General features: G+C 34.1%; 1 protein-coding gene across 3 annotated transcripts in view; it reads left to right on the top strand.

Annotated features, from left to right (window-relative positions):
* Nucleotides 1-24,581, top strand: part of NME7 (NME/NM23 family member 7) — a 218,990-nt gene that overhangs the window by 36,746 nt on the left and 157,663 nt on the right. For all 3 annotated transcript variants that reach the window (XR_001006073.1, XM_011979942.1, XM_011979943.1), the window contains exons 3-6: nucleotides 481-647; nucleotides 12,683-12,793; nucleotides 19,226-19,276; nucleotides 23,704-23,911. Coding sequence is in view for 2 of the 3 variants with exons in the window: in XM_011979942.1 (XP_011835332.1) it covers nucleotides 481-647; nucleotides 12,683-12,793; nucleotides 19,226-19,276; nucleotides 23,704-23,911 (537 nt within the window). In the remaining variant the exon portion in view is untranslated. The remainder of the gene's footprint in view (nucleotides 1-480; nucleotides 648-12,682; nucleotides 12,794-19,225; nucleotides 19,277-23,703; nucleotides 23,912-24,581) is intronic.

Here is a 24,581-nt window from a genome sequence, read left to right as displayed (position 1 = left end):
ATGGTCATAAATATGTCCTCATTATTGAAAGCTGTTACTGCTACAAAAAGTCAAATTGAGGGGATCAAGCTAAGAGGCTTCTGTTTATTTCTTTGTGTTTCTTCATTGGCAACACAATTTTAACAAGTAGATCTTTTTGGTATTGGGATTTCGTGTACACAAAAAAGCAGAAATTTGGGTGTATGACTCTTTAGCATGTTGTAAGGACTACTGAAATGATTTGGTAATAAACAAATCTTTCTATTCAGGGTTTTAAGAGTATTAAATTTGTAATAAAAAGCTTTTATGTTATTACCAGATTGGATTCAGAAATATAGAAGTAATTAAAAATTATGATTTATATTTGTAACAAAAAAGAAACAGAATATAACATCTTTGATACGACAGAATTAAGAATTATTTCTACCTTATGATAAGATTAACTTTCCTTATTCATAAATTTTGTTTGTTTGTTTATTATATTCTTGTGTCTGGTTCTAGCATGATGTAAAGAATCATCGCACCTTTTTAAAGCGGACCAAATATGATAGCCTGCACTTGGAAGATTTATTTATAGGCAACAAAGTGAATGTCTTTTCTCGACAATTGGTATTAATTGACTATGGGGATCAATATACAGCTCGCCAGCTGGGCAGTAGGAAAGAAAAGTAAGAAAACAATTATATAATCTTTTTACATTCTCTAACTTTGGGTTCAAAGTCTATCTGAATCAAGACTGGGAGTATTTAACCATATGAGGATGGATAGGACCTGGAAAATGGTTGTCTTCATTCTGTCTTTTTCTTTTTTCAATTAAAAAAAAATGCATATATCATAGTTGTACATGTCTCATCTGACTTAATTCATATTTATGTCTCCTATGGCACTTAGCACATCTCAGAGATACAGTCATCTGTAAAAGGGGCTAAGAAAAAAATGGAAGTGAGAAAGAACAACTTGTAGATACAGCTGAAAATTAGACTTATAGAAAACAAGGACTTCTGATGTTTTCCTTCTGAATATTGATTTTCAGTATTATCAAGATGACTTTTTAATTTTCAATCTCTACATTTATGAATTTCAACTTTCTGAGACTAGAATTAATTATATTTGAAATGAAAATTTAAGTCCTTTGTCATCTCTCTTGGCTCTAATTTCTGTAGTTTATATTTTGTATGGTTTGGGGATTTTTTTTTTTTTTTACTGTAGAGTGATTGGTGCTGTAATTAAAATAGGGATTATTTGTAGAAGTTAAGGTTATATGTATAAAAGGCTCCAAAAATGATTTAATTCAATAAGAAAACAAATCAATCACACTATTTTTTGAGATCTGCTACTCAAATGACTAGTTGATTGCCTAACATCTGAGTCACTCTCATAGTAATATGATATCTCTTTCTGTGACTTCCATAGTCTTTCTATATAAGCACTTTATGGTTCTTGAGGTGATTGGATTCTCAGTGTGGGTGTTAGTACACAAATGGTGATGGATCAGAGGGGTGGTGAATGCCTCATAACAAAGGAAGACCAAACACTTTCTTTGAAATAGGACAAAAATTTCAGGTATTAGATAAATAAACAGGAATCTTTTAATGTTGTGAGATCTTATGTAAAAGTCTATGGAATTAAGGAAATGCCAACCATAATTCCTTTATTTAAAACTAATAAATATGTGTAGCATTCATTTATGAAGCACATACTATATGCCAGACACTCTGATATGCACTTTACATACACCTCAGTTCGAGACTGCTTTATTTTATTTAATTATATTTTTAGGTGGGGTCTGACTCTGTCATCACCCAGGCTGAAGTGAAGTGGCATGATCATAGCCCACTGCACTCTTGACTTCCCATGCTCAAGTGATCCTCCCATCTCAGCCTCCCAGGTAGCTGGAACTACAGCCATGCACCACTATGCCTGGCTAATTTTTTGGTATTTTGCAGGAGATGGGGTTTGGCCGTCTTGCCCAGGCTGGAAGACTACTTTAAATTTTTATTTAAACTAGCAAAATAAGTGAGTTAGAGAGTCAGGGTTAACAGTCTGACCTAAGAAAAATAAAATACCAGCCATAAAAATGATAATTTTTATATTTTAACTATGATTTGACTGAAGTGAATGTTGTTAAATCTATTTTATAGAATGGGTAAGTAACTAGTCCACAGTAACACAGCTAGAAAGTAAAGGGAAACCAGAAAACCATGTTTTGTTTTCCTCTAAAATTCATTCTCTTTCTACTAAACCTCTAATTAATATGCTGGCAAATACTGTTGAATGGGACTGATTTTAAAACAGAATGAACAGAAGAATTCTATTTTAATGTAAAAACAAATTTGAAGTATTTGGGCTTTATATAGTTACTGAAAATATATGTAGTATATATTTTACTGACTCAAATTGATTTACCATTTTCTTTTCTTATTCTTTCTTAATTGCATATGGGTTAGTAAATCCAGCAACCATTTGGGCAATTTAAATAAACTTCCTCCAAACCGAAGAGTTTCAAAAATGTATTGTTTTATTTAAATGGCCAAAAGTAAGCATATGGAAATATATGTGTATGTGTATCAGCGTTCCACAGAAACACCTTCTGTGTAACAACTGATTTAGTCTAGTTCTCAGTTTTGTATAGTGTTGAAAAAAATTTATGAACTAATTACATTTTCAACTCTTTTCTTTCTATAGTAAAGCCTGTAGTGAGGAGGATGAGTGAAATTGATCCCCATGGAGCCTATCAGCTAACTGGGGAGCAGTTATCCAGATAATTTAATATAATTCAGCTTAACTCATGAACTAGCTTCAGCTTTCCAATTCCCTTTGACTGTCGAAATCTGACATTTGATTCACATTTCTATCCTCTCTTTATAAAGATCCTCTAATCAAATGGATAAAGGTTACAAGTTGTCAATGAGTCAGTCTTTGATATTAATTTTAGCTAGTAATCAATTGATACTTTATGATTCTGTTGTTTAGATGTAGAGATGCAATACAATTTGTGTCTTTCTAAAAATTTATTACCTCAAACTAGAAATAATTAAATAGTTCTCATATGATAAGTCAGTGTGTATATGTATGCATGTGTATGAATGATAGAGGAATTTTATATGAATAGACAGCTATTCCCCATGTGATAAGTGAGGTATTAAATGTTTACTTTGATAGCTTATATCTTTAGTAAGAAGTTTATAAAAATCAATGAAAAATAATGCTAGTATCCTATATAAAACTCCATTAATTTTAAGTACTGAGCCACATATTTACATTCAGCCATCCTCATTCCTTTTGAGTGTCAGCCAGAAAACAAGTCACCTAATCAAATTAAAGGGAGAAAGGCATCACTAGGTTGGGTGAACAACATTATAGTAGATGTTAAATACATGAAGTTCTTGAGCCCATCTATTAACTTTCAGTGAAAGGAAGACCCCGCTGTTTTTCAGAAGAAAAATTATGAAGTCAATTTGATCCCAAGGTCTAAGCCCAAGTTATTTGAGGCTCCATCACAGCAGGAACTCAGTCACAGTATGCATTTTCCTGTCCTCTTGGAGATGTACTGAAATGGTATGTGGATAAAAAGCCATAAACTAGGTGAGACCTGTGCTTGGAAGGGGCTTAAGAATACTTCTCCCTGGAGGTAGGGAGATTGACCTAAATAACCTTTTGACCTAAATCACCTTTTGAGTTTTTAAATACAGCCCCAAAATTCCAAGCATTTGCTTAATTGATAATTTTTTAAAAGGTACTGAAATAATACTTTATATATTTTCTAGACTTATGTAGTTTAACAATTCTTACGGATGAACATACATTCTCTAATATTAGAATTTGACTCATATGAACTATACATTTTTTCTATGTGAAGATTTGCCAGTATCATCAGATACATGTTTGAAGAAATTTCATTAGAAGGAAATGTCATAAAATCTTGGCTATATCAAGTTTGAAACAACTTCCGGGTTCAGGTATTATGTAGTTTAACAGGATTACAGTATTGGGATATCATAATTAATGTATAAATGAATTAAAAGACATTTTAACTTTAATTAAAATTAAATTAAATTAAAAATTTTAATTAAATAATTTAATTTTAATAAATGCCAAAAATGTACCTCTTCTGTTCTTCCATACCAACTGGAATAAATAAATTAAGTTTATAATACTTTAAAAATTATTATTCTGTCTTCCTCTGGTTGTTATGGCGCTTCACCACCCCCACCCCTACCATTGCTTCCATCTCTGTCTCTCTGGCTATTTTTTTCTCAGAGCCATTCCTTCTCAGAGGCAAAAAAGACTCCTGGTATTCCCCCAGCGTTCTGTTCATGGCCCTCTTTTTCTCATTCTATATACCCTCCCAGGGGATTCTATGTACTCCATGACTTCAACAATGTGTTGCTTTCCAAATTTATGTCATCACCCCAGCTGTAAAACCATATGTTTAATCTTTTTCCTGAACTTTTCCATGTAGATTTTTCACAGGAACTTAAAAATCCAAAATTGAATTAATTAACAAATTCAAAATTAAATTAATTCTCTTTCATTGAAAAACCTACTTATGTATGCACTAACACAACATTCACCTAATCACATACATAGAAAATTGGTAGCTGTCCTTGAGTTCCATATGTATTTTATCCCTAAATCCACATGGGGACCTAATCTTACCAATTTACTTGTCTCCTTCATACATCTCTCTTATTTCTCTTCTCTTTTTTATCTTTTACATTCCTCCTTAAAACAGCTGCTTGTCATTTCTTGAGCTCAGTTAGTCTCCATTCTTCCTTCCAGATTACTAACTGATGAAGAACTAACACAGGAGACAGATGTAGATCAAAATATTAAGTATTAATTTTATTTAGGCTGTCTTGTGAAAGCTGTGTTTGAGAATGGTTGAGGTTTTCTTTCTAATCCTATTTCCTCCTCCCTTACACTGATCTGGAACTTAGAAGCCCGCCTGAGGAAAAGGTGGATCTACTGAACAAACTGAGGGCACACTTGCTCAGGGTTCTCATCCTGCCTCCCAGCCCATGGAGCACAGGAGAGAGAGCACTGGAGAGAAACAGGCTTCCACTGCAGGTGCTGGACTCTGACTCCGACGTGCTTAACATGTGAAAGCAGCAGAACAATACGCTATCCCTTACTTGTACACTATCCCCTACTTGAGGACCTGCAGGTCTGAGAAAAAAGAGATAGGGCCACACATAACCAGAAACCCTTAAATATGTCCAGACGTGGAGGAGCAAATGGAAGAAGGAGAGAGAGCACTTTCTCATGGGAACAGGGATGGAAGTTACTTTACTCATAAGGAGCAAGGGTACACATTCCTAGTTGTTTTCTGGGTTTTATACCTTTAAGCCAATTGGCTGCTGTGCTCTAGTAGACTATGGCTACTTCTCGGAGAAGAGACCAGATGAATATTAGTTTAGTCTTGCTGTCACCTTTGGGAAACCATTCCCTCAATACCAGTTACTGTTACTTTGTATATTGTCCTAGGACCAGTGGTGAGCAGTTGAGTTTTGGCTGCTGAAAGGCACCCAAAGAGAAACACCTTAGTTCAGTAACAAAGGCCTTGCTAAAAACTCACCCCCAATCTTTTTCTCATCTTTACTTACCTATAGTATCATTGTCCAAGATGGCATGCTCTTGATTGTACGACAGACCCAACAACAGTACAACTGCCTCCCAAATAATACAATGAAAAATGCCTTCTCATTATTAAATTCCCGGAGAGAAATTGATATTTTTTTCCTTAAAATAAGATAAAATTCTGCCTTTCCATTCTACAATTCTCAGTCATATGGTCCTTCGTCAGTTAACAGATTAGAGTTCAATTTCCTTTCCAGCTCCAGCTTGAGCCATCTTTCCTTAGAAAGAATTTGACTGATAGTGTATTTGGGTTAATGAATATCTTTTTGCCATCTCTTTTAGTCTTGCCCTGTTATGCTTAAGATATGTCTTATATCTCTTGTAAATAGCATATAGTTTTTTTTTTTTTAATTTAATCTGGAACCCTTATATTTTCATTGGTATAGTTAGTACATGTACATTTAAATATGCTGTGATTATTGATATTTTTGTATATATTTCTATTTTGTTTTGCTGTTTTTCTATTTTTTCTTCTTGCCTTTTCTTTGGATTAGTTGAAGAAATTTTTCTTCCTCTCTTCAGTTTTTCTTTTTTAAATATTTTATGGTTTTCTATTGAAGCTATAACAAATTACCACCAAGTTAGTCACTTAAACAATACAAATTTATGATATTACAGTTCTGTCAGAAGTCCAATCAGATCTCATCAGGTAAAGATCAGGTGTTGATAAGGCTGCATTTCTCTTGAGACTCTAGGAAAGAATCGATTTCCTTGCGTATTCCAACATCTTGAAGCCATCCACTTTCCTTGGTTTGGGGCCACCTTTCTCCATCTTCAAAGCCACTAATAGCATGCTGAGTCCTCCCCACACTGACATCTCTCTGGTTCTCTAAAGCTAGTAAAGATTCTCTGATTTTAGGGACTCATGTGATGAGATTGGGCCCTTGGGAATTAATCCAGAATAATCTCTACTATCTCAAGGCCTGTAATCTTAATCACCTCTGCAAAGTCCTTTTTGTCAGGTGAGGTAACATATTTATAGGTTCTGGAGATTATGATGTGGATATCTTTGAGGGGTAGTATTATTCTGCCTACTATATTCTCTGTTGCTTTAGAGGTTATGTGATTTTTATACTTATTCTTTATTGGTTAGGCTTGAAATTTTTTCATGTATTTAACTTAAAGTTCTATAATAACATGGCTCTCTCCCAAGTCATACAACAAGTTTAGGACACTTTGGCTCTAATTTCTCTTAAACCTTACATAGTTTCGTTATTGTTATTGTTGTCTTTGGACATTCAGTTTTTTTTGCCTGCATGTTAGACATTCTTTTATTTATTTGTTTGTTTGTTTATTTATTTATTTTGATAGAAACAATATTTGCTTGGATTTACCTAAACATTTGTTCACCAATTCTTCTTGCATATCAACCTGTCCTTTTAGAATAATTTCTCTTCTTGTTATCCTTCATTTCTTCATTGTAAGCTACCTGTTTCCTTTTAATTTGCACATGTTTTTTATTTTACCCTCTTTCTTTAATGGTACTATTGCTAGACACACAATTCTAAGTTGGTGGTTACTGACCAATTTTCTTTATTCCACTTTTCTGCTATTAGCAGTTTCAGAATTATGTACTCTATCAATTTTTAACATTTTTAATATATGCAATTAAGGGTATAAATTTCCTTCTAAATACTGCTTATAATCATATCCTATTATTTTTGATATGTATTTTTTATTCAGTTAGAAATATTTTTTACTTTCTTTGTGTTGTCTTCTTTGGTTTATTATTTATTTAGAATTATGTTTACTTCCAAACATATGGAGATTTGTTTATTCTCTTTTTGTATTGGAATCTAGCTGAATTGCATGTGTCTCGAGGACATATTCTTCATGATTTTTGCCTTTCATACTGGTTGAGATTTGCCTCTGGCTTAGAATAGTAAATTATTAATTAGCTATGTGTGTTAGAAAAGAATGTTTAGGCCAGGTGTGGTGGCTCACGCTTGTAATCCCAGCACTTTGGGAAGCTGAGGCAGGTGGATCACTTGAGGTCAGGAGTTGGAGACCAGCTTGGCCAACATGGCCAAGACAAGAGAAACCTTGTCTCTACTAAAAAATTACAAAAATTAGCTGGGTGTGGTGGCATGCTTCTCTGGTCCCAGCTGCTTGGGAGGCTGAGGTGGGAGAATTGCTTGAACCCGGGAGGTTCAAGTGAGCTGAGATGGCACCACTGCACTCCAGCCTGGGCAACACAGCAAGACTCCATCTCTAAAAAAAAGAAAAAAAGAAAGAAAGAAAAGAAAAGAATGTTTAGTCTGCAGTTGTTTTGTATAGTTTTATATATTCATCCATTAGGTAAAGTCTGTGAATTGTGATGTTCAAATCTTTCACATATTTACTAATTTTGGGGCAGCTTATTGTATCAATTGCCAAGGCTTTGTTAAACTTTTCTAATGTAATTATCATTTGTCTATTTCTTCCTGTAGTTATGTAGTCTTTATATTATAATTTTAAGGGTATGTTACTAGGTGATTTAAATTGTTATATCTTCTTGGTAAATTGAACTTTTTATTACTGTGAAGAGACCATCTTCATCTCTAGCAATGCCTTTCACCTTAAAGTCTACGTTCTCTGATATTAATATAGCTGCAATGGCTTTCTTTTGGTTAACATTCGCATGGTATACCTTTTCCATTCTTTTTACTTTAGATTTTCAGTATTCTATTCTAAGTGTGCCTTTCATTAGTTGTTTTTTTTTGTTGTTGTTTGTTTGCTTTTTGTATCTTTTTTTTCCTTTAAGTTCTGGGATACGTGTGCAGAATGTGCAGGTTTATTCCATAGGTATACATGTGCCATGGTGGTTTGCTCCACCTTTCAACCCGTCATCTAGTATTTAAAATCCAATTAGATTATCTTTAAAAATTTTTTTTAAAAATACAATTTTATAACCTGCATCTACTGTAGAGTACTTATTTGCAATGTAACTATTAATATACTTGGCTTTAACTCTTGACATCTTATCCTGAGCTTTCTTCTCCTGCCTGTTTTATTATTTTACTTTTGATTGATTGGATTGCTTGAGGATTTTTTCATCTGTTTTTTTTTTTCTACATACAGTTAGTGTTTACACTATAAACTACAACATATGTACTTAACTTGGTAAAACTTAAATCTAATTAATATTTTCACCTTCCTTCTTGAAAATCTAAGAGTCTCAGAAGACTTTAGCTCAATTTTTGCTGGGATTTTTGCTGAATTATATGCTGTTTTTGTTGTGTATTTTTTTGTTTTTTTGTTTTTCCATGAACCTAATGATTTACTATTATCGTTTTATGTAATCAGTATTCATTTAGGTTTCTTCACTTTTTGCTTTTTATCCTTTCTTTTATCTGAAACATTCTGTTTGTAATGATTTTACCTTTACTTAAATTACATTTAAAAAAAGTAATTTCCTTTTGAGTATATTTATTAATAGAAAACTCTTTCAGTTTGCTCTCATCTGAAAATGTCTTTATTTCACTTACATTCATGAAACTATTTTCTTATCTCTGTTGTATCTTTTTGTTTTTCTGTGCTTCATTCTGAATTTGCTTTCTTCTGTCAAACCCTTTATCTAGTTCTCATTTTTATTATTGTATTTTCATCACAAGATATTCTAATATTTTCTTTTTCAGATCTACTTACTCAGTTTTGTAGCTTATAGTTTTCTATAGCCTGATAATATTTTGTAACTTGTCTTTTAGTCCTTTAACCATAGTTTGCACAGATTTTAAAGTTTTTGTCTGATTATCCTAGTATCTGAAGTGTTTGTGGGTCTCTCTCCTGTTGTTTCTCCTGGTTTTCCCTCATGTTGGCCTTGTCCCTGTATGTGTGTATGTGTGTGTGGTTATCTTTCTGTATGATTGCCATGTGTGTATGTGTGGGTGTATTGCATATACGTATATATTATATGTGTCATATGCATTTTCATATGAATTATTTGAGGTACAGGATGACGTTACTTTCCTACTAGGAGGGAATTAATTGCCTTTGCTTCTGTCTTTTTCCCAGAGGCATTAGCAGTCGGTATGACTGGTAGTTCAAAAATTGTAAGTTTTGAGACTGCTTACATGATGTGAACTTGTATTGCCATTCAAGACTTGGTTGTTTTTGATTCACCCTAAGGGGGATGGTGTAGCCTTTGGGCCCAGATTGGTTTAGGAAGGATCATCTCTTGGGTTCTGTTACCCTTTCCCAATGATGTATTACAAAGCAAAGTTCAGATTTTCCAGATAGGCAATGCTGTCAAGTCAAAAACAACTTTTATTCTTACCTTTCATTCTTACTTTTTTTTTTTTCACTTTTGTCCCAGTAATTATTTATGATCTAGTCAATTTATCTTTAATTTTTAAAAGATTTTTTAAAATATCAACTTTTTTAGTTTTTGGTAGAAGAATTGTTCTGAATAATTTTGCTATTGTTGCCAAGCAAAAGTCTTGACTCACTGAATTTTCCTCCAAATTACAGGTGCCTCATTTGAGACAATCTTCCTTTATCCATGGGGCAGATACACACGTTATGCTTGTAAGGGAAGCATGAGAAAAACCAAAAATTTAGCCTTGATGTTTAGAATAGGTTTTTATATACTTAAGACAAATATGAATACCTTTTAGAATAGTTATATACATTAGCATAGATGAAAGTTTGCATATTTATTCTTTTTGGTCAATGGCATTTGAAGAGTCCGTAGCACTGTGCTATCTAAGACGTTATTACATAGCAATAGCACTATATACTATCTGGGACATTTATTGTATACCAGTCAGTCATCTGTCTCAAAAATATGTTTGCTGCGATTTTTGCTCAGAACTTGATGAAGACATTTATTGCATAGCTCTGTGAGAATTGTTTTTTTTCTGGAAATCCATATTCTGGGTTCGTGAAGGCTGGCCAAACTGTTTTTTCACAAGAAGTAGTTACTGTGTATTGCTAAGAAGTTTTAATCTTAAATAGTGGTTTTTATAATTTTTTGTTTTCTTTGGAGAGTATCTCATGCTGCATCTTACAGTGCTTGCCTCAGCGCAGGCAAGAGGATTACTAAGTGGTAGATTGTTACACTGATGGCTCTCAATGAATCATACCTCGTGGTTTTCTCTCATAATGACGCTGAGCTTGACCACGTGACTTGCATTGGCCAAAGAGATGTCAGCAAACATGACTCAAGGGGACACTTGACAATTGCCTGTACATTGGTTGCTGTGTGGTGGTATTTGAAGAGCCCTGGTCTAGCTTCCTTAAGGACCACAGGAGAGAAAAGCCTAGTTGTCTCAGCTGAGCACAGCCCCCAGCTGGTCCACTAGCTGAATACAGCTGTGTGAATGATTCTTGGTAAAACCACTGCACAGCCTACCTACAGAACCTTGAGAAATTGTTGTTTTAAACCACTACATATTTGGATGGTTTGTTATGCAGTTACAGATAACAGAGATACTACTGATACATCTTTGTTGCCCTATTGTTTCTTCATGTGCTATTGTTATTTTGAAATTAACACATATAATGCCTGACATTTCTCTTATTTTCCCTCCAAAATACAATTTACTATTACTTACTGAAAAATTAAGCAGCAAAGACATGACAGAGGAATTTCTTTAGAGTCATTTATCACATAATCAATCTTTTGTCTCTAGTAGGCATTTAAGAGAAAATCAAATTACATTTTAAGCTGTTTGTCAATTTTAGACTTTTCACATTGCTTCTTGTTTATAGACGTTGATGACTACTGCCATGTTTTATATTTTCTTTAACAGCCATGGTCAGTGAAATGTTCTTCCAGAGTTGAGCATAAACAGTTTATAGGTTAGTTTGGTTTAAAATATTTAAATAATATGAATTAAAAAGTGAAGAGTTTTAAGTGTGTTTTCAATGAAGCTAGACAATATAAAGTAATATAACTGACTCATCTGCTTTAAAACAAAGAAAAGCATTATCTGCTATAATTTGTAATAAACACACTAAGATGAACACTTTCTTTTGTTATTACAGTTTTAAACCTCAGCCATAAGCTATATCCAATTTAAGTAAGGAGATTTGAATTTTATCCTGAGCTAACTTTGTCTTATTGGTGAAAAAAATCCAACAATGAAAAGACCAACCATTCTCCTTTTATGGATTCCTTGAATTAATGCCAGTGTTATAAGAGCAATTGGAAATGCAGAGGGGAAAGTGGCAGCAATTCTTTATCACAAAAGCAGAATTACTCCAGCTAATATAATTTTTATATTGCGTTTGCAAATAATATGCTTGAGAATTTGGTGATGATGCCCCTTTTTAATAATATTAATGGTAACATTATTTGTCACGTGGAAGGACAGACCTAGGAGTCTGGTGAGCTGGGTGTTTTGTCCTGAGAATGCTGCTGACCGGTTGTGTAACCTCTGGCATGTTACCTTGGTAGGCCTAGTTTCCTCATCAGTAAAATGAGGACCCTCGGGTGATCTTCATCTCCAAATTGCTCTTAATTCTGAATCTTCAGAGGGGGAGAGTGCATTGTTCTGATGTATCCTCTTGGAGAAGAACATGATTTTAAAAGTTAGCATGTTGTTACCAATTCATATACATTGTTGTATAAGAAGACATTTGATTCTTCATGCAATCACCCATGTTATGAATAAAGAATCAATAGAAGAATATATAATTATTTCCAAATCAGTGGTGAACTGACTATATAGCGTACATATGTTGAAGTCTAAGAGATCAGAAACCAAGCTCATAATATATTTAATGCACTGTTTTAGAGATTAGTCCTTTGTACAAAATGTATTCTAAGAACTGGAGATTCTAAATGCCTGTGTTTTCTCATTCGGATACATTAAAAATAACAATTTTAGTGCTTTTTTTCCTAAACTTCCCCCCTCCCCCAAGTTTAGTATCTAATTTTGATGTTCATGGGAAAAATACTATGCTTACTTTGTATAAGTTTTTAAGGGATGTCTTTAATACACTTTTCTATATAATTAATTTCAAATTTTGATGATCTAGGATGATTGTTGAGAAAACTACTGCTGCTTGGGAATTATAAATAAAAACTGTTGATCTAGTTTTATTTTTATTTGCAAACTTATTTTTTGTTTCCTTCTAGAACGCTAGCCCTAATTAAACCAGATGCAATATCAAAGGCTGGAGAAATAATTGAAATTATAAACAAAGCTGGATTTACTATAACCAAACTCAAAATGATGATGCTTTCAAGGTAATTTTTTGATCATTTTCAGTTATGTAATGTCTGATTACTTTTTAAAAAATCATTTTCTATCTTTCTTGTCATTGTTTAAAATTTAAAAACCTCCTATTGAATGACCAAGAATAGAATAGTAACCTTACCAAAATGGGAACTGACAGGAGTTCATCTAGGATGTTACTGACAAAGCCGGCCCCCAAAAGATGGGATCTTTTCCTGTTCGTCATGAAGCCTATACACAAAACCGAAAGTGGGTATCAAGTAGTGCAGGCTTTATTCAGTGTCCATGGAATTGAGAAACAGGAGCGTGGCTCACAAATCAACTTCTCAACTAGTGAAGCGTGAGGGGGTTAAAATAAAGGATTTCTCTAATAAAGGACATAAAAAGCAAGAGGAGCAGCATGCATTTCTTTTCTGGAAATTGGTGGTGAACTTCCATCGGTTTCACAATTGATGGTGAATCGAAGTGCTGCTTTCCTTTTTGTCTTTTTATGGCCTCTTCCGGTCATTGTCATGGTCATTTTCAGCTGTCATGGTGCTGGCGGGCGTGTCATATAGTATGAAAATGAGATTATAATGAAGCCCGAGGTCTTTTTGATGTCATTCGGTTGCCTATCTCAGTTCTAACCAGTCTCAGCTGGTCTGGTTGTAAAGGGAACTTTTTATTGCAGAAGTCCTGTTTCTTAAAGATAAGCAAAGTTAGTTCAGGGTAGAAATTCAGCTGTCATGTAGTCATTACACCAGGCAACAAAAAGGAAAAGAAGAAAGAAAGAACAATAAGACAACAAGTAATCAGATGCATAAATAACCACTGAAGTCTCAGTAATTAGGAGTTGTCAAATTATGCATGCCTCATTTAATTATTATTGTCTTTCAAAACCCCATCTGCTTTTATAACACCAATGCTTGATAATTATTATCTTTTCTTAATATATAAGGATAACACACTGTATAAAATTAATAGAGGAAATGAATGTCTGATTATTTTTATTTGACAAGAGGATGTTATTGTTGAGATTTCCAAAGATGATGCATTTGGAAATGTTTACATTTAGCTCTTCTTATTATAAATAATAGATAAATATACCTATTTATTTTTTACCTAGATAGGTAAATATACCTATCTAAAAAGCAATCCAACCCATTTAACCAGATATTTTCTAAGTTATTTAGTGAAAATAAGACTTATACATTCTATTTATCCCTTCCTATGTTGAAGTAAGTAACTCTAACCCTGTGAGAGTGGCAAGGAGAGTATTACCAATGTACAAACAAAGGGTAGGGAAAACCTTCTCTTCAGTTTTTTTAGAGATCCTTTAGAAAAAAATCTAATGATTGTTCCATGATATTGGACACCTGTTTTAAAAAAATTTCTTATCAAGTAGACAAAGCAAAGACTGAAACATTCTGGAAGATGAAGAAGGGAGATGATTATAGGGCAGAGGCCTTTGTTTCCTGGAATCACACTGTGGTTGGCTGAGTGTAACACAGAGTGTCTCTAGGGACAGGAATGTAGCAGTTAGGCAGATCTGGCTCCAATAGTGTTCTTATGTTTCTCCACTAGTTTTTGTTTGTTTTTGGTCAGCTATCTTCTTAATGCTTCAATAAATCATTTATTTCTGGATTTATTCCATGGGTCAGTTGCATTTTTGTTTCTGTGAGAGCGGGGACAGTGGGGAGAAGTAGACATTCAAGTCAGCTTCAATACATCTGATTCCAAGAAACTTGAACACAATACCCTCCATTTTACCCTGACAATGACATGTTTAATTGGAATATTTTCCTTTTGTATGATCTCCTAGTTTACATATTTTCTAGAGAGAGAGGAGGCTTACATTTCAGAGCACAGTATTTAGACCAGATTGCTTGTAACTGTGCTACTTACTAGGTGTGTAACTGAACAATTTACCACTGTGTTTATTTCTTCGTTTGCAAAATTGGATTTATAATAGTACCTATCTCATAAAGTTGTGGTGAGGGTTACATGAGTTTAGCGTCTCTATACTTCCAGTGTCTGATGACTTGGTATCCAACTTCCTGTGGTAAAGATGCTGCTTGTTTATCATAATGGCCCTATAGCACATGAAGAAAGATGCTAAAACCAGCGAATACTTCAAGAGCACCATAGGGTGTACATTTGCTAGTTTCTTTGAAAGCTTAAATCTTGTTAATTCCACCCATGCCTCATGAAACACTTCATTATTTGGAGTACCACAGATGCAAGCCCTTCTAATTACTTGTTAACACACCTATTCATTTGTAGTTATACACTTCCTTTTCTCATAGTCTTCTGAACACAAATCTCTTACCAAATCATTTTCACTCGCCCCTCTGGAAATCAAGTTTCATTGTGAACAAATATCCCTGTGTCCATAGTGTCTTAACAGAGTGTATCCTTGCCCACACATTTTTAGTTTAGTTGAAATCTGACCCTTCTCCAGGGACATCCCTTTCCTTTTAGCCCTGTAGGCTGCTCACTCAGGAATGTTTCTTGTGTCACAGGGTCATGATATAGTGTGTTTTAGCTCTCTCCTAAAAATCTATACTCTTCTTCATCCTTAGAAATTCATGTTATTTAGTTGTTTTACCACCCACGGAGCCTCATTTCCATTCTACAGTTCACAAACTCCACATTTGTTAAAGATTTGGACACTTTGTTTACAGTTATAGTCTCCTTCTATTCCAGTGTCTCCTGACAGTTGGGATGACTTCAGCATCTCTGTGAGTGATCATACAGGGCTCTGTTCTATTTGCTTTCCCATCTCAGTGACTGTCACTATGATTTCGATTAGGTATTCCTCCAGAAACGTGGTCTCGCTTTGTTGCCCAGGCTAGTCTCGAACTGGCCTCAAGTGAGTCTCCTGCCTTGTACTCCCAAAGTGCTAGAATTACAGGCATGAGCCACTGCATCCAGCTTGTTGTATGTTCTTTTCTTTACAATTTTACTTGAGTAGTCCCATCCATGTCCAAATGATCACCTACCACTTATAGATGAATTCCAAATACATCTTCAGCCTTGACTTCTCTCTACAACTGTCAATCTGAAAGTGATCCTAGATTCATCTTGCTGCTCCCCCATTCCTCATACCTACCTGATTTATAAATATTTTTACTTCTGCTTTCTGTATATCTCTGGGAGCAATACTCTCCTTATAATTCCTATTGCAGCCCCTTAGTTTAGGCATTTTATAGACTCATATTCAGGCTTTCAAAGTATCAAAATAGGCTACTGACTGTTTTGTCTACTTCTTGACTTACTACCTTCTATTCCTTGATGGCTCATTTCCTACCTAAAGATTGCTCCATGCCATTTTCTTATTGCCACTAGAATGAACCTTATAGAATGAAAATTTGAACATGTTACCACTCCCTTCCTTAAATCCATCAGTGGTTTCCCATATGCAGGAAGAAATGGACAAGCAGACAGGCTCTTTGATGGAGTATGCAAGACTCTTAGTCATCTGGACTCACCTACTGTAATAGCTCTAAGAGGATACTTAGGTTTCAGTTCCCTGAACATGTTGTGCTTTATCCCATCTCAGTTCTTTTGTACATAATATTGTACTGTCTTGAATGCTCTGCCTTGTCTTCTGTCTAGTCCATTCCTATTCATCATTCAGAACCAACCCAAGTGTCTCATGGAAACTAATTCCCAAGAAAACTTAACTGCTTATGTAATCATTCATATCAGTTCATATATTTTTATTAGTATGCTGAGCTTGGGATTTCATCCAATTTATTAAGCTAGAAAGTTACCTGTAACTCTTCCATGGATGTTAGCAGATGACATGAGACTTCTGAGTCAGAGACAAAAGACTATTATGGTAGAGCAAGCAGCATGAGCATCGTGTTTATATTGGTTCTCCTTGCCTCCGTATCCTGTAGGAATAAAATGACCTAGGCCCAGGTGTATACTGTGTATGTAGAGGGTGGCATCACAACCGAGGAGGAGTGAACTTGGGTTACCAGCTGTTCCGTTAGCAAGCAATAAACAAGCCTACTCTTTATACTGAAGAGAGGCTTTACCTTATCCCTCAAGGTTGCTTGTTGCAAACACAATCCTGAGAAATGACACTGATAAAGATCAGTCAGGTCCTTGCATTCTTGGCATACCCAATAAGACAAGTTAGAAGAGAGAAACTCACCTGGAGGAATTTCTCACAATGTATGCATCTTTTCTAAAATTGTTTGTTCAAATGTCAGTTCCCCCATGATGCAATATCCAGAAGATAGCTGCTGAGTTCTCTATGACTGTATTTCTAGTTCTTGGATAAGTGCCGCAACGAAGGTAGGCATTAAGTAACTATTTCTTGAAAGGGTTAATGGCTAGATCCTTGTGAAAGAACGGTTAGTTTCTTTATAAAAACACAACAAAACATAACAAGACAATAACAAAAAACTTCTCTAGATAGTGATGCACTTGTTAATACCTAGCTCCTTCTAAACCTTTTAAGCAAAGAATTAGGTAAGAATGATGGGAAAACATTTATGAACTCTCATCCTGGTTTCAATTTTAGATTTTGAATGGAGGTAACTATGGAATCAGGGACATGTTGGATGAAAACAATGAAGTATTTTTAGTAATGGATTGAGGTTTTTCTTTTCAAGGATGTTTAAGATTATGGTTGTTTTTTCCTTTCTTGTAGTTCAGTTTTTTGTGTGTGTTTGAAAAGTTTAGAATTGGTTGTTTTAGTATTCTTCTGCTAACTCTTCTAATTTATTCTCCATGTGAGTTTTTCAGTCATTCAGTTTTACTCCATTTTAGACTGTAATGCAATATATACATATCTCTTTTTTTGTGAGTTTTTCTATTTACCCTCTGGAATGTTGTTCTGCAGTTAGTAGTAGCAAGAGCATAAGCAGTCAGAAATTTGCAGAGAGCTTTGGGTTCAAATCTTCTTATCTTGTCCTTACTAGCTTTGTGAACTGGACAAGTTATGTAACCATGCTGAACTTTATTCTTTTCAAATGTAAAATGAAGGTGATCACACCTATTTCAATATATTGTTGTAAGGAATAAATAGAATAATTTAATCATGGCTATAATTGGCTCTAGAAAAATTAGATTTTTTTCTCCTTTCCATGTCTCAGGATGAATTTTATTCTTTATATTGGCATTACATATTTCATAATCTCTTCATAGCCAAATGAATGTTTAAGTACATTTGGTTAGAATGAGAGTATGTGTGATATAACTTGTTATATAAATTCATTTTGTAATATGCTGATAAAATCTTAAAAGCATTGCATATTAAATTAATTCTTAAGCCTGAAAGGTTGATTCTTTGCTGGGGAACACTTTCCAGTTTTTAAAAGTAGTTAATGTTTACATATATTTGTCACATACTGTGAACCCAGTTCAGAGCCTTTAAGAAAACTACACAGTTTTAGGAGAGTCACCCAGTTTGCTTTAAAAAAAAGTTTTTTAGAGTTTTTAGCTAATCAGTTTAAAGTGCATTGTTTTATTGCCTGTGTAGATATTCTTTAGTGGTAATATGAATGTAAAAAGTAAATCCCTGTTACAATTAATAAACTCTGAATTCTAAATGTTTCCATATTCTCCCCTTTTTTGGTGATGTCAGTTAAAGCATTAGTAACCAATAAAATAAAAACAAATTAAGATACATAATTTCTCAGGCAGCTTTTAAAAACACGACTGTATAGTCTTTCCTTTGGAGAGACCTAGCTAAGAAAAAAAGCTGTAAACATTAAGTTTAAATTCTAGCCTAAACTCTTAAGTGTAAAGCCTGTGGGAAAAAAAAGTGACAAATTTTTAATTAGAAGATGGCTTTGCATTTTTTGGCTGCAACTTATTTAGACTTTAAAAAACAAATATTCTCATTGGTCAAATATTAACCTTTGTTTCTAGAATGTTCAGGATGCTGTGAAAAAAGATAAGGCCAGGTGTGGTGGCTCACGCCTGTAATCCCAGCACTTTGAGAGGCCGAGGTGGGTGGATCACCTGAGGTCAGGCGTTTGAGACCAGCCTGGCCAGCGTAGTGAAACCCCATCTCTAGTAAAAGTGCAAAAATTAGCCAGGCATTGTGGCACACACCTGTAATTCCAGTGACTTGGGAGGCTGAAACAGGAGAACTGCTTGAACCCAGGAGGTGGAGGTTGTAGCAAGCGCCAAGATCGTGCCACTGCATTCTGGCCTGGGTGACTCAATCTGGAAAAAAAAAAAAAGAAGAAGATAGATGATATATAACATAAGTAGAAAAGTAAATATTGCCTCCTACATTAATTTTTATTTACATCACTATTACTCATACTTACAAAATATTTTAAAAGAGAGGTTTTGACAGAATATTTGGTGAAAAATTATTAATTAATATATAAATTAGTATAGATTGAGAGGATTTTATCTTTATTTTATTAATGTAAGCTAAAGTAATGTGTTTTCTTTTATAGTTCTTAACTATTGTCGTTTTGATTATTTTATAGGAAAGAAGCATTGGATTTTCACGTAGATCACCAATCAAGGCCCTTTTTCAAGTAGGTCCTTAATTTGGGGATTACTGGCATATAAAGGAGGATATCCTAGAAAACTATGGATTTACATTTTTAAAATTTATTACATGAGAATAATCTGTCAGAAGGGCCATAGCGACACCTTGCAACTGCACAGAATTCTAAGAATTGCATTCTCTGTCTTTTTATTAAGAATTCCTATATTTTATCATTAAAATTCTTAAACTTTAGTTAGTTGCAAATAGGATGATTTGTTTACATTACAAGAAGGATAACTTTCAAAATTTTTGGCTGAATTTTTTTAAGTGGAGTGATAATTATATTTGATGTTCAATATTTTTGTTATGCTTTTGTGTTTGTGGGGCTTTTAATTTTTTTAATTTGTATTTTTTATGTCAACTTTTACTTTAGATTCAGGGGGTACATGTGTGGGTTTGTTACCTGGGAATATTGTGTGATGCTAAGGTTTGGGGTATAATTGATCCCATTACCCAGGTACTGAGCATAATACCCAATACTTAGTTTTTCAATTCTTGCTCCCTTCCCTTTCTCCCACTCTAATAGTCCCCAGTGTCTGTCGTTGCCATCAGTAGATATTATTGTCCATGAGTAGTCATTATTTAGTTCCCACTTATAAGTAAGAACATGTGGTATTTGGTTTTCTGTTCTGTGTTAATTTGCTTAGGATAATGGCCTCCATCTCCATTCATGTTGCTGCAGAGGCCCTGATTTCATTTTTTTTTTATTGCAGCATGGTATTCCATGGTGTATATGTACCACATTTTTTTTATCCAGTTCACCACTGACGGGCACCTAGGTTGATTCCGTGTCTTTGCTATTGTGTATAGTGCTGCAGTGAACAGGCAAGTGCATGTATCTTTTTGGTAGAAATATTTATTTTCTTTTGGATATATACCAGTAATGGGATTTCAGGGTCAAATGGTAGTTCTGTTTCAAGTCCTTTGAAAAAACTCCAAACTATTTTCTACAGTGGTTGAGGTACTAATTTGCATTCCCATCGACAGTGTGTAAGTGTTCCCTTTCTCTACAGACTTGCCAGCATCTGTTGTTTTTTGACTGTTTTTAAAAAAGGATTCAGCTTCTATTTTAGATACAGGGGGTACATATGCAGATTTGTTACATGGGAATATTGTATGATGCTGAGGTTTGGAGTATGGATCCCATCATCCAGATAGAGAGTATAATACCCACCAGGTAGTTTTTCACACCACCTGCATTCTCTCCTCTAGTAGTCCACAGTGTCCATTATCCCCATATTTGTGTCCATGTGTGTTTAATGTTTAGCTCCTACTTGTAAGTGAGAACATGCAGTATTTGGTTTTCTGTTTCTGGATTCATTTGCTTAGGATTATGGCCTCCAACTGTGTCCATATTGTTGCCAAGAACATGATTTTATTTTTTTATGGCTGTGTAGAGTTCTGTGTTATATATATATATATATATATATATATACACACACACACACACACACACACATACCACATTTTCTTTATCCAGTCTACCACTGATGGGCAGTTGAGTTATTTCCATGTATTTGCTATTGTGAATAGCACAGCAATGAGTGTATGAGTGCATGTGTCTTTTCGGTAGAATTTCTTTTCCTTTGGGTATATACCCAGTAATGGAATTGCTAGGTCAAATGGTAGCTCTGTTTTAAGTTCTTTGAGAAATATCCACACTGCTTTCCACAGTGGCTGGAGTAATTAACATTGCCACAACAGTGTATAAGCATTCTCTTTTCTCTGTAGTCTTGCCAGCATGTTTATTTTTTGACTTTTTAATAATAGCCATTCTGACTGGTGTGAGATGGTATCTCATTGTGGTTTTGATTTGCATTTCTCTGATGATTAGTGATATTGAGCATTTTTTCATATGCTTATTGGCTGCTTGTATGTTCTTTTGAGAAGTGTGTATTCATGTCTTTTGCTCATTTTTTTAGTGGGGTTGTTTCATGCTTGTTTGATTGTTTAAGGTCCTTACAGATTCTGCATAGTAGTCCTTTGTTGAATGCATAGTTTGCGAATATTTTCTCCCATTCTGTAGGTTGTCTTTTTACTCTGGAAGCTTTCTGTGCAGTAGCTCTTTAGTCCCACTTGTCAATTTTTGTTTTTGTTGCCATTACTTTTGAGGACTTAGTCATAAATTCTTTCCCAAGGCCAATGTCCAGAATGGTGTTTCCTAGATTTTCTTCTAGGATTCTTACAGTTTGAGGTCTTACTTTCAAATCTTTAATCCATCTTGAGTGAAGTTTTGTATATGGTTAAAATTAGGGGGCCAGTTTCATTCTTCTGCTTATGGCTAGACAGGTATCCCAGCACCATTTATTGAATAGAGAATCCTTTCCCCATTGCTTATTTTTATTGACTTTGTCAAAGTTCAGATGGCTGTAGATGTGTGACTTTATTTCTGGGTTCTCTATTATGTTCCAGTGATCTATGTGTCTATTTTTGTACCAGTACCATGCTGTTTTGGTTACTGTAGCCTGTTGTACTTTTAAATTATTTTGGTAGTCTTGTATACATAAAGCAATGTTCATGGAACCCTTCTATTTTAACTAAATAGTTTGATATATATTTTGTTCCTTGACACATAACAAATAATATATGTTACACTGAATCTATATATTCTAAATATTTGACATGTAATTAAATTTAAGTGAATATTTTGCATACTCATGTTACTGTTGACAAAGAGTGTTTACACTTCTAATAAGAAAGAATGTTGTATCAGCCAAATGAAATGGCCACAGTAGACATGTTATTTGATATCCTGCACTGAGTAGTGGGTTTTTAAAAAAAAATTTTATATAAGAAAATTATTATGCTATAGATTATTTCAAATCAAGCATTATAAAATATTCCTGTCTTGTTAGAATAGCCATATACAATTTTCTAGAAAATTGGTGAAAATTATCTTTTGGTATAAACTTTGTATATGTTTATAGAATTGAATTACAACTCCTAGTCTAATGATTTATATGTGATTTACGTGCAGTAAATTTTATTATAAGAATGGATTAACTAGTTGCCTGTTAATGAGAACGCTGTAACAATAGACTAAGTGAAGTAATTGCATGAAACAGTATCTATGATCAGGCACATCATTCCCTGTATTGTTACATGCCATATTCATAGGCTTATTTGATTGTGTGTTTTGAGAATTCTGTATTAATAGGGCATTAGATTGTAAGTGTCTCGAAGGGGGGATTTTTTTTATGGCACAGAGGCTGATGTTGTAGGTAATGATTAAATGCTTACTGAGTGACTAAACATGGTTTGCTCCCTTGATTTGGGTTTTTTTAATCTAATGGTTGGTCTTGGGGGTTTTGTTTGTTTTGACATCAAAGGTTTGGCAGAAAGTGTATAAGGAGGTATTATCGACTTCTTAGGGTAGAAGATAAGAATACTTTTTTGTACATACTATTTCTTAGAAATATTCTTCAAAATGAATGGGAGTGTTTTAAAAAGGAAGTACTGAGGGGAGGTGACATATAACATGGTACAGGGTGGAAGGAAGTGTGTAAAAAATAGTCGTAAGTTAGTGGGCACAAAACAGCCTGTCACACCATGCTCCTTTCTCCAGGAGGGTCTCTTCTCTCTACTTCGGATGAGAGAAAACATGGGCTTACTCTACAAAGTACTATGTCCCTGCTTAATACAGTCAGAAGGAGGATGTCACTTATTTCATAGTTAAACTTGTCATTGCATCCTGTACACATATAAAAGTAGAAAATAAAATGAGATATTGTTTTTTATACCTTGCGGGACTGTGACTCAGTGCTGGATTTTTAATCAAGAACCTATGCATAAGCTTTAATAATTTAATACAGAAATAACCCAGAGTAGTTTTTACACTAATAAAAGGATATTTCTTGAAGCCTGCTGGTTTTTTGTTGTTTTTTTTTTTAAATCACCAAACCAACTCAGTGTTTATTGGTTGAGAGAGTTCTTTGTCAGTCTTTGAATTCTAATAGTTTTACACAAAAAATAAATAAATTCTTTCTAAAAATATGTTACAAGGCATCCATCCCTGTCATCAATTTGTATATTGTGAAATTGTACTTGACTGCAGTGGTAAACACATGTAAATAAAAAGGAAAATCCTCTGTACCTGTTAGAGCACTGGGAAACGCGTAGGTCAACAATATGCATTTTAAGTCATAAAACAGTCTTAATTTAACAGAACAGTGGTTTTTCTGCTAACAGTAATTTGACATTACTAGTGATTTGAAGTGAATTGAGCCACTGCAAGACAGTCAATTTATGAAAAATTTCTCCTGCCCCTGTAAAATTAACTATTCTCAGTGGTTCTAAGATTATTAATATTCATGTCTATGTTGAAATAATCCAATTTAAATATATCCTATTGTTAAGACAGATAACTAGTTTGACAGAAAAAAGAAGCAAACTAATCTTCTATCTGTTTTGCAGTGAGCTGATCCAGTTTATTACGAGTGGTCCTGTTATTGCCATGGAGATTTTAAGAGATGATGCTATATGTGAATGGAAAAGACTGCTGGGACCTGCAAACTCTGGGGTGGCACGCACAGATGCTTCTGGAAGCATTAGAGCCCTCTTTGGAACAGATGGCATAAGAAATGCAGCGCATGGTCCTGATTCTTTTGCTTCTGCGGCCAGAGTAAGGAGTTTTAAAAATATTTTAATTCTCTTCTAATTCTTTTAAATGTTTTATATGAAAGTAAAGCATTTCTGTCACTGGTGACTTAGGGTGGATTTATGCCACTGATCTAGTAGTAGAGAAAATCTTTGACATTTTGCCTAGTATCAAATAGTGTTTCAGTATATCTCCTTTGTGAACTGGTAACCTGATTATGATCAACGTAAGTTTTCTCCAATAAAACACTTCTCATCCTGTTTCTTGTTCCAAAGACTTAAATTACTGAGGCTCCTAAATGTTTGAATTATTGAATTCATGTAAGAATACCAGTTTACGGCTAGCAGATATTAAAAAGAAGATATAATTGGAGATATTATAAAGAAGATATAATTGGAGATATTACCTTTTGATTCAGACCTAACACTGTACTTTCAAGCTTAACATCTTATTATTTTCCTATATGTACCTAGTGTTTATGAAAGTTTCTCTACTCCTTATTTTTAAATCCATATAAATAAAGCATTATATTGGATTTATGCTGAGGTTGAATTAATGAAGTGTAAGTTTATTTTTAGCATTGTGAGAAGTGTCTCACTTAAAGTAGTTTTTAATCTGGTCGTGTTTGCAATGAAACAATATTAGACAGTTTTATAATTGATTTCCTTCTTTTTCTTACCATTTCATCAGCAAG

Source organism: Mandrillus leucophaeus, unplaced genomic scaffold (assembly GCF_000951045.1).
Source record: "Mandrillus leucophaeus isolate KB7577 unplaced genomic scaffold, Mleu.le_1.0 Scaffold207, whole genome shotgun sequence".
NCBI lineage: Eukaryota > Metazoa > Chordata > Mammalia > Primates > Cercopithecidae > Mandrillus > Mandrillus leucophaeus.
This window is presented reverse-complemented; position numbering and strand designations above follow the sequence as displayed.